Genomic DNA, 10,774 nt, shown 5'->3' on the forward strand with positions numbered 1-10,774 from the left:
CAGGAATTTCAGTTTCAGTTTCTGTTGCGTGTGTCTGGGCACACACTGCGATTTGAGCTAAGGAGCACTCCGAGACGTGCCCATCTCCTTGTGACAGAAAGACACCTAGAGCAACTGTCACAGGGGACACCTCAGAGCTGCTGTGTTCTCTTCCAGTTGCCACTCACATTGCTGCCGTCCTTTGGCCAGTGGGATCTGTATTTTAAACTGCCCAGCCCCAATGCGGGCACGATGCCTCCAGTGAATTGTTTAGATAACAAAATGTCTTGAATGAACCTGTTTTCTTTGAGAAGTCCCCAGGAGGTGTTTCTGACCTCCCAAACTATCTCCTAAAGGAACCTCCCCAGTTTCAATGTAGTAACATGAGAGCCATTACCCTGTGCAGCTGAGTAACGTCACAATTCCAGGGGTTTGATTCTCACAACAATTTGGTAGGTAACTAATATTTAATGAATTTTTGAACAGGGGATATAACCAACAGAAAAAAGCACATTAGTAACGGGTAGTTTTTGCTATTACTTCTCCCTTTCATTTTACAGTAACTGGCTCTGGAACTCACCCAGAGAGCTCGGTATGATTTTCCCCGAACCTAAATTTAGTCGGGGGCATGTATGCTATGTAACAACTTCACAGAAGCAGGTTCAGACAGTATCAGACCCAGGAGTAAATCCTGACCCTCTACCGTGACCAAATAGGCTAGTTGAGATTTTCTTTGAAGGACAGGGCGTTCTGTTTCTTCTTTCAATTTGGTGACGATTCAGTTGTCGAATTTTAACCCCAGGGAACAATGACAACATTTAACATACTTAACTATTCTGGTACCACCAAGATAAAAGCTCTAAATTTAAATTGGTTAGTGCATCTACTGAGCTAAGAACTAAATCAGGAGGGCGTAATTTAATTGCTTTGCTATGGGAAGAATTCTGCAGCCGAATCATTAGAATGGTGCTAAGGACATCTTTTATCTCTTGTAACAGGATGAAGAAAGTTATCTTCCCAAGAATATAAATACAGAGCATGTTTCAGTAACTCGAAATACCATTTAAATAGTGGGGTTCAGAACAACCTCTTAGCACACAGATATTTTTAATCCATGCACAACAGCAGTATAATATTGTAACATTTCTAGAAAAGTAGGACAGAATTCAGAGACAACTTTGGAATAAGTAATTAGTAGGCTTAAGAAAAGAGAAAGCTTATGTTAAAGTTGACACAATTAAAATAATTTCCAAGTATCTCACCTCTATTTTACTTTCACTCTAGATAACAAACATTCACGGATCTACAAAAGTAACTTTCCAGCATCTGAGTGATTACATGGTAGCAGCCATTTTAAAGATGACTTTAAATTATTTGTTCTTTGAAGGCTGAGATCACGAAAACAATAAATGAACTATGTTGTTTATTTCCTCTCTGAAAAGACCCTGAAGGTCAATCTGACCTTTCCGGTTGGATTGAAGCATCACTGGTAGGCCAGAGAGATAATGGCCCATTTTCGCGTAAGTGCTGAGAATTCAGAAACCATTTCTTTCGAATTGTTATTATTCGGTTCTCAAAATGGCTAAGCACATAAATGACAGACTAAAGGATAACACTTTTTGCTTGGCGTTGAAGATGGGCTTTTCAGCTTACCTTCCGAACCAGGCTGCTCCTTTGCTTCCGTCTGAGTTTCGTCGGACTTTACTTCAGTGCCGTCTGCTTGTGTTGCCAAGTTCTGTTCCGGGGCTGGACTTGAATTACTACTGTTTTCTTGTTTTATTGGAGAAGCATCAGCTATTGAACTCTGGTTGCTATTGTCATCTGTTAAGAGATAAAACCAAGCAAGTCTCATTTGTCAAAATAAAAAGCACACCTTAATTCTTCCCTATTTCTCCTGCATTATTCCCAGATAACAGATGATAAAATCTAGCTTGTTGGGGATTGAGTCCAAGCATTTAGTCCAACAGATCTAACTTTTTTCCACACCACTACAAGTTTTGCTCTTGCAGCCTATGCTGCGACACAAGTTTTCTAGCAGTTACTAAAAACTGGAACACTTAAAAAAGGTGCTGTAACTAATATTACACATTAAAACCAAGAGCGTTTAACTCAGATCGCTTCCAAAAGGACCTAGAGTTTTTGAACCCAGATTTACAAATACCCATCATTACAATGTTCAGATGAGCAGATAGTTTTTGAAGTGTATCCTGAAGGTCAAAAAAACCCCCCAAAACCCAAGAAAACCCTATCAAGGTAAAAGGTAACATCCAGTCCCAGTATCAGTAGTTTCTAAGTGATAATTGTCCTGATACTCTCTAGCCTCCAGAGCAGCTTGAAGTCAGATTGGATTAAGTTTATCATGAAATTATACATTATGGCTGAAAACTACAAGTGGCAGATGATAAAAAAGCAAAGTAGTATATTCACTTCATGGATGGGAGAAACAAGACTTAAGAAAATTAAACCGTCTGACCAAGGCAAAAGCTGTGAAAATCCTCCTCAATCCGTTAATTGTAAGACCATACCTGCTGTGAACACAGTAAAAACCAACCAGGAGGCAATAACAAATGCAAAGAAAACTGGAATGAAAAATTCACAGCCCGCTAAAAAGTGATCCCCCTCTTATCAGCTCAAAGAGTGCTGCATTCTCAGCCATAAGTGTTATCCAAACACCTAGAAGGCAAAAAATAGAAACAGAGCTGAGCTGTGCAAGCTCCTCTGTAAGAAACACCAGGTTAACTCTCAACAGTTCACACCTAAAAAAAAATTGATCTAATAGTGCCTGAGTGGAAAGGGAAAAAAAAAGTTTTCTTAATGAGTTAATTTCATCAAGCTGAAGTAGAAGAGGACGCCACAGAACCAGAGCTCACTTTTTTGTCTCTTGCAGAATTCCTTTGACCTCAACCACGTACAGAGTTAAAAAGTCCAAAACTTGCACAAATTACAGCAGGTGTCACTGAGGCTTTGGGGGTCTTTTGGTTCTTCAAGCAGCAAACTTGACAGAATCACTACTTTACCTGAGTGTAGTATTTTGAATGGTAGACACTTCTATTTTTATTTTCATATTTAGCTCCACTAACATTCTTTTCCCCCCACACACCACCCAATAAAAATGGCATTTAAACAACTGTTAGTACATTCAGGGAAGAGAACCTCAAGGTACCAAATGATGCTGTTTTCACTTTAACTCAATCACGCTGCCCCTACATCTGGGCAATGGAGAATCTGACACTGTTAGCTCACCATTCCAAAGCAGTGTAATGGGGTAACTGGGGCTGACCTCCTCCCACTCACCATGCATGTCCATCATCCCTGGAGAGGAGCTGTTCTCTGGAGTGGTCACTTCAGAGCCACATTTTTCATCTTTGCCTTTTTTCTTGTTTTTATTTTTCTGAAAAACAAAAGGTACCACAAACAAATGAGACTACCACCATGAAAAGAAACCCATGTGGCAATATAAACCTCCTTCCCTCTCATCACTTTTGTGTCTCTCTTAATTTCAAGTGAGAAATAAAGCCAAAGTAACAACAACTGACATTATCAATAACACATTAGTCCCAATAACTGCAGGGCTGTTTTTCTAACTGTATTCCTTATGACACAAAACACTAGGTTTTTACCCAGAAATTCTAGTACGGTTAGCACTTAAACATGTTTTTCATCTTCAAACAATTGCACAATTTCGGTATCAAGTACAAAAGTTCTCAGTAATACCCCTCATTCTCCAAACAGGGGATCTGAGACATGATGATTAAACAGCTCGTTGAGACCGAGGTGCTGGCTGCTAACTCTGTACTCAGTCCAGCGAGCTACAAAAGCAAGGTCAAAAGACTCTCTGCTACACCAGGGAAAGGGAAGAACAACAGAGGCAGGGCCAGAATTCATGGAACTACCCTCATCCTGAGCTTGTAACTCTGCTCACTGTACGGGTTATGCACAGGAACACATCACTACAAAACTCAATCCATTCTCCCTTTCGCACTGGAAAGCTCGTAGAATACACCCAGGCAATCGACATGCACCACAGAGCGAGAATTCTAACACGGAAGAGACAGCTTTTTACCTCTTTCTCAATGGCCAACACTGCAGAGACTTCCTCCTTCTCTACAACAAATGCTCCTGCTTCATTAAAACTAAAGGGTGAATTAAGAAAAATCACACTGGCCTAAAACAAAGAGCATAAGGAAGACAGTCCTACGCGAACCCTAGGTCACAACACGCTCAGGACCGAACACCAGCATGGACTGCAAGCATTAAAACAAAGGGAGAGACAGTGGCATCCATCACGTGGGAAGTCTGCATCTGCTAAGGGATGCAGCGTTTCCAATTAAGGGGTGACGTAATCAGTCTCACAGGAGAAAGAGCCAGCTGCACTGCTTCTGGAGGACCCTGCCAGCCTGCTGAGAAGACAACTCAAAGCTCTAGGAAGGACGCTCGGCAACCCATCCATTCGGATAAGACAGTGTCCTCAAACAAGGGAAGGTGCTAAAACCACAATCAAATACTGTCTGGGACTGCAGAAGAAAATCAACAAGTGCTATCTGGAAGGACTTTTCCCTCTGATCTAAATAGATTATTAGGCTTATTTTTAAATGGTATTTTTATTTCAGAGAAGACAGATTTTATTCCCTAATATGGGAAACAGAGGTGAAAACACATGGACTTTACCTTTGCAAAATGAAAGATCCGAGGGGACATAATCTCTCTCAGGTTTGGTTGTGTTTTCTTTAAAGGTAGTGAGGACACTTTTGCCACAAGAAAAATATTGAAAAACAACCGTGAGCAATTTAAGCTGCAAAGTTTCTTTCAAAAGGTTTAACCACCAAAATGCTGAGGTTCTACAACAGCCTTCCAAAACTAGTCAGAGGAAAGAGCCTAGCTAATTCTAGTTCAAAGAAATGTCTAAGTGTCTTAGGAATAATGAGAGGAAGGTGAGATCAATCTAATCTGTATTCACTAAAATCAACGACAACTTCCATCCAAAACACGAAGCAGTAAGACCGACCCCATTCTCCTATTCTAGTGAAAAGTCTACTGACTTCTCCTTCCCACGTGGGTGAAAGCAGGCACAAAAGGATGTCCACAACAAAATTAAATAGCCAGGATGTCTCCTACCCAATACGTATTTTTAAAATATATGCACTTGTTTTAGTTGTAAGAACTTCCAGAGCAAAAAGAGAGAACCTTACAACACCAAGCCTGCAACAACAGCAGCTGCACAATGGCCTCTACTTGTAACAAACAGAATGTGACTGTAGGACACTGAAGTAACTGCTCTTGAACAAGTGTCCCAATTTCAGCAAATCTGCAGCCTGAACCTAAAAATGATAGTTAAAAAATACAATTAAACTCTGCACATTGAGCCTGTTATATAAACCCATTGTTCTCAGCAGAGAATCTGACTTCAGGTAGCACTCACCTTGAAAATTCATCCAGAAAGTCACTAGAAATTCTATTTCAAGCTGTAAGCCTAAATACACTTAAGTCTCTCTCTCACAGACGGCACAACCTTCCCCCTCTAAGTATTATAAATAATAAAATCAAGACCGAACTTCTGACAACTAGAAAGAAGTTTCTGTAAAGAATCCGGGAAAGGTTTCCCAGTTCACCAGGGGCGACCTCACAGAGCTGCTGCTCAAGCACGGGGAGAGTACAGGACGCTACCACAACTCTGCCAGTCACAGAAATCTGTGGTACAACCAAAGGTACAGGAAGGAACCAACCCAGTTAAAACAACGCTGATCGAAAACAGGCCTTGAATTTGGGCTTTGAATAAGGCAAGATCAGGACACTGTCTTGTCTGAAAAACCATCATTTTACACATTTGTAACACAGTAGCTTTCTGCCAGATGGGTCTTAGCTCACATTTCGAATACAGTAAAAGCACATGACAGCCCAAGGATGGAGGACCAAACGTAGGATATACATTCTATTGTATCATTAATCTACTGTGGTACCATGGATTAGTTTTCTCTCCATAACAATATTTAAATTATAAAATGAGAGGAATGTTCATTTTGAAAAACAATTTGTAAGCCCTACCAACTTTGATTTTTACACGTATTTTTACACCACAATTGTATCGTGGCACGTGAACAGTGGACACTAAGAATGTAACCATGATGCATACACAAAACATTTACCAAGAGAAAACACACGTTCCAAGAGGAGCAGGTCTGCTGCATTGCTTGGGCTGGACATCTTAACACAAGAGCTCTCAGCTCCACAGAATTCTCCCACCCTTACCTCAGTGTTTTGCATCTATTTCTGAGCAAAACAGCAGCGCTTCACGGACAGAACACATTCTCCATAGAGTTCCAAACCTGCACTTCTCTTTAAAGCATCAGGCAGAAAGAGGGGAAGAGTAACTGATGTCTTAGCTTTCCCTCCTGCCTCCCCACTATTATGATAAAGGTTTCAAAAAACAGTTTCAAGCCGAATGTTGAACAGTTATCTGAGAATTGATCCGAGTTGACTCCGGGAAGGCTGCACCCACGGAACCATCACTTTCTGTAGAGATCAACGTTTTCCCTAGAGCTCTTCTATTCAAACGCTTGTGAGACCCACACCAGTCCTAGCTTAAAGGCTGAAAGAACAGCGAGCATATTTCTTTTGGCTTTCCCTGAACATGAGTGTCTACATCTTGAAAAAAGCAAGACGTCTTCAGGATACTTACATCATCGACTTTAGGCTCTGTTACTGGTACCCATTTGTAAATCCTTAGGGATGTGTCGCCAACTGTCACCCACTTCTTCTCCCTATAAAATTACAATGCAGGAGAAGTTAAAGTTAAACTTCAGTTTCAGAAGAAAGTGATCTACTATTGTAAGTGTCAAGGATTTAAATAGCCTATTAAGTAGGATGATCTCTATTACATCGTCTTTAGCACTGCATTGTGCAAATTGTTCCTTGCATTTCAAAAACTCGTTAGAGCACTGCTAACCTCCAGATTTCTCAGGGCCCTTTCTTGACTGGGTGAGTAACTGCAGTAGCAGTAACAAGATCTGGATTAAAGATACAGTTAAGAAGAACGGCTATTGAAAATGCAGATTTAATGCCTATGATTTTCATTTAAGTTTCTAGAGAGCAGGAGAGGTTTTAGACAGACCAGCATGTTTGGATTGCCATGAAGCTGTTTAATGGTATTAGAAATCTAAATGCATTTTGACCATCTGAGGTTTGGTTTTGGGTAGAAATTTGCTGCTAGCAATTTAACGTTCACTCAACGCTCCTGTCAGACAGCTCTGACATTCCAGCCTTAGTACCAACAGCCTTCTTGGTAGCAATATGTGCCGTGATGCAGAACTGAGACTCTGGAGAGCCTGGCTCTCTCGGAAAGGAAAGGCTGAGGCGATCGGAGGGGGGGCAAAGCATGTCCTGCGGCACTCCGTGCAGACCCCTGCCAGCCAGCCGAGAAGCTGATGCTGACGAACTGTGAAGGAGATCTGGCTGGAGGGCGTTGCTACGTTAGGGGTCACCGAGTGCGGAGAGGGAAAGGATGCTGAACGCTTAGTTAAGGGATGAATTCCTCGAGCTCTTTACATCAGATTAAAAGAAGGTCCACAATGCCAGAGAAATTTCATCGCTTTTCTGTGATCAGTTTTCAGGTCACAGAGTCCCACTGCTGGTTCCTGGGTTTGTCATAGAGCTCTGCAAATGGATCGATTAAAAGTTAACAACAAAGAGCAATTCCATTAAAGATTCAGGAACATCTGAAATTAATTTGGCATGAGATCTCAAGCATTTTGCTTTTCTAAAAACACATTTAAATAATAGATTTGGGATCAGGTTCTAAATTAAAAAAAAAAAAAAGTCTTTTGCAGGGTGGGAGAAGCTGCATGTGACTCCAAATACATATGTGCCATAGCTCCACTTTTAGAAAGGGCTTCCAGAATCAAAAGCAGTCGCATTGTACAAATGCCACAAACATCCTCCTGACTATTTATTTTAGCTACTAAAGCCAGTCTTACTTGTTTTCCCTTTAGAAGAGACACTTTACTGTTTAAAAAAAAAAAAAAAAAGTGCTATATCTGGCAATTTGATAAGTTTTGGATCTGTCCACAAGGATATTTTCATTAACGTACACAACTATTTCAGATTAATTTCTTTCCCACTGCACTTCCTAGAGCACAGGTTTTTCCTCAACGCGTTCAGATACATCCATTTGGGCACGCTAGCTGGCTAAAGTATGTCAAAACCTAATTTTACGCTAATTTGGAGCTGAACTGCTAGATGTGATAAAAATGACAGTGGAGATGAGGGCATGTCAATAATGAGAGCATACTTAATTGCGAAGAGATGATCATGATACAATCATTTTTTTTGTAAGGAGACAAGACAAACTAACCTTATTTCTACTTGGGAAAACCTTTGCAATTATGGAAATAAAACCAGCTGGAGTTTTGTTTTGGGTGTGGGGAGAGGTGAATAAATGCTTTTTAAAAATCAAGATTTTAGTCTTTTTCTACAGCAAAATATTACTTAGAGATGCTGCACTGGAAAACCAAAAGTTCAAGATACCTGTTAGCATCTCAAAGCAGCCTCACACAGCATCTTCACTGGACAGACTGTAGAACACAGGAGGAAACCTATATTAGTAAATTTTCCTTCTAGTATTAAAGTTAGCCCTGACATTTTAATTCTTTTGAGCTTCTTAAGTACCACTTTATGTTCCGATAACCCTCAGCTATAGGGATTTTCTTTTACTGGATTCAATACACAGTAATTCAGACAACAATGTGGATAAGGATATTTTGTGGAAGTACACCAACATCGCGTGCATGTCCTGCAAACACAGCTAAAAGGAAAACCCAACATCACACTGCTATTATTCAAATCTTTTACCTGTGTAAGCATTTACAGTATTGAAGGTTTAAGACCACAGAAGTATTAATAAGAAAAAAGATGACAACGTCCCCTAAAACTTGATTAAATCATCGGCAGCACAAGCGCAAATTTGTTAGCAAAGAAACGTCATGACTTTCAGACATTTAAGATTAATAGGGTAAAATAAGTTTCAGGATTTAAGATGTTTATTGCAAATAAAGCTTTGAACATTATCTGTAATACTTCCTGCCTTTCTATTTTGAAACAAAAAACAAATTGAAGAACCCCACTGAAGCCCCCCCAAACCATTTCTACTCTGAACAGTCCCTTTTCATCTCTCGTGCAGACACCATCCCAACCCGCTGATCAGGGACTTCTCTACACTGAGTCATAACTGCCCATAACAAGAGGTTTGCTAAATGCTGCACAAACTACAGAACATCCTCATTGATGCCGGAGAAGGAATGAGGAATTAACGAACGCTCATGCCTATTCCGTTGTGAAGCTGTAATAAGTTTCTCCACCTGTCTGTAAAATGGACCTGCTGTTGTACCCACTCATCCCGAGACCCTGGGCAGAATTCCACGCCCCATAACTCTATTCCACCTTTGTTAAGCAATCTCTAGGCCCTACTTTTTATCGCAGCATCCTGTTATACTGAATAGCTTGATCTCAATATTGACTGGTGGATTGGAAAAGGTGACTGATGGAACATTGTCAACCTGAAAGTTAATCAGGCTAAAAATGTGGTAATTATCAACTTTACTTGCCCGTGTCTAGCTGACAAACTCCCCCTTTTTTTTATTCCTGATTTCAAACCTCTTCTGTTCCCTCATGAATGACTCAGGAGTAACAACACTGGAAAATAGCAAAACTTAAAATATAGACAGTAATGCTTTTTCTTTTAATCTTCCAAACTGAAAAGTATCTAGTATTTTACAGTCAATTCAGAAACTAATCAATGCAACAGAAACAAACCCTTACGTTTATCAGAAATGGCGTTAAAGCATTTTGAAATTCTGAACCGTATCTGCACAGCATTTGAAGGACAGCCAAGGATACATAGGGTAAGCATTAGGATCAACACTTCTTTAGTGCTTATGCCCGAGGCATACTAATATCCTAGAACTTACATCACTATATACTCAATTCCCCCTTCTAAATAGCCCAGGACTCTTAAATATATTTATATTGCGTATATTAGCACTAAAGCTCCAAAGACGAATATCAAATTTCATGTATAAAAGTAATATACCAGTGAGCAGACACAACAGTGTATATTACACTTATACATAAAGTGTCAAGGCAGCTTCTGCAGCGGCAGCGAGTGCGAGAAGCACGGATGGCACAGGAACAGAAAGCCTTTACTGCCAATATATCATCATTCAAGAAAAGGCTTTCACACTCGTTTGGCCCTTTGCCGTGACTATCATTTATCACAGAGATCTGTATGTACACAAGGATTTGCTCCCACATACCCCATCTTCTGTTGATGATCACGAAGTGACGTCATAATGCTGAATTTATCACATCACACTCACTTGCATTGCAACAGAGTTTGGTGAAAATCACAGAATTATGACCTCCCTGTGGGATCAAGCAAAGGAGAAAGGGGAATGGGAAAGAAAATGCCATTATTACACACAAAAAGTGCTGTCAGATGCACAAAAAATGATTTTTCTGAAACATAGGCTCGCTTTTCAGAGCACGCCTACTGCTGCGTAGAGCCCGGCAGGCGACTAACGGACATAGCCCCAGGTATACATGGTGTTTCTTGACCACGCAGCAAGTACAACACAATACCACGGAGCACGAAGGGACAAAGAGACAAAGACTAATGGTTAAGGACACCTCCTCTCTGAGTTTATCTAAATCGGGGGCATGACAAGAGTCCCTTTCAGTTACACAGGCCAGCAGGATTTTCAGCAGGTTCTGCTGGATGCCACGTTGCAACAAGCACCTTTTCTTA

The 10,774-nt window shown here is 40.5% G+C and overlaps 1 protein-coding gene across 1 annotated transcript in view; it reads right to left on the reverse strand.

Annotated features, from left to right (window-relative positions):
* The window catches only part of BCL7A (B-cell CLL/lymphoma 7A), a 13,101-nt gene extending 2,783 nt beyond the window's left edge, over nt 1–10,318 (reverse strand). Inside the window, exons 1-4 of the mRNA XM_010130896.1 lie at nt 10,284–10,318; nt 6,656–6,737; nt 3,274–3,370; nt 1,633–1,800 (exon numbers count right to left, since the gene is read on the reverse strand). Coding sequence (XP_010129198.1) covers nt 1,633–1,800; nt 3,274–3,370; nt 6,656–6,737; nt 10,284–10,318 — 382 coding nt within the window. The remainder of the gene's footprint in view (nt 1–1,632; nt 1,801–3,273; nt 3,371–6,655; nt 6,738–10,283) is intronic.
* Between the last annotated feature and the right edge of the window lie 456 nt (nt 10,319–10,774).

The sequence above is a fragment of the Buceros rhinoceros genome, unplaced genomic scaffold, assembly GCF_000710305.1.
Source record: "Buceros rhinoceros silvestris isolate BGI_N320 unplaced genomic scaffold, ASM71030v1 scaffold33922, whole genome shotgun sequence".
Taxonomy (NCBI): Eukaryota; Metazoa; Chordata; class Aves; order Bucerotiformes; family Bucerotidae; genus Buceros; species Buceros rhinoceros.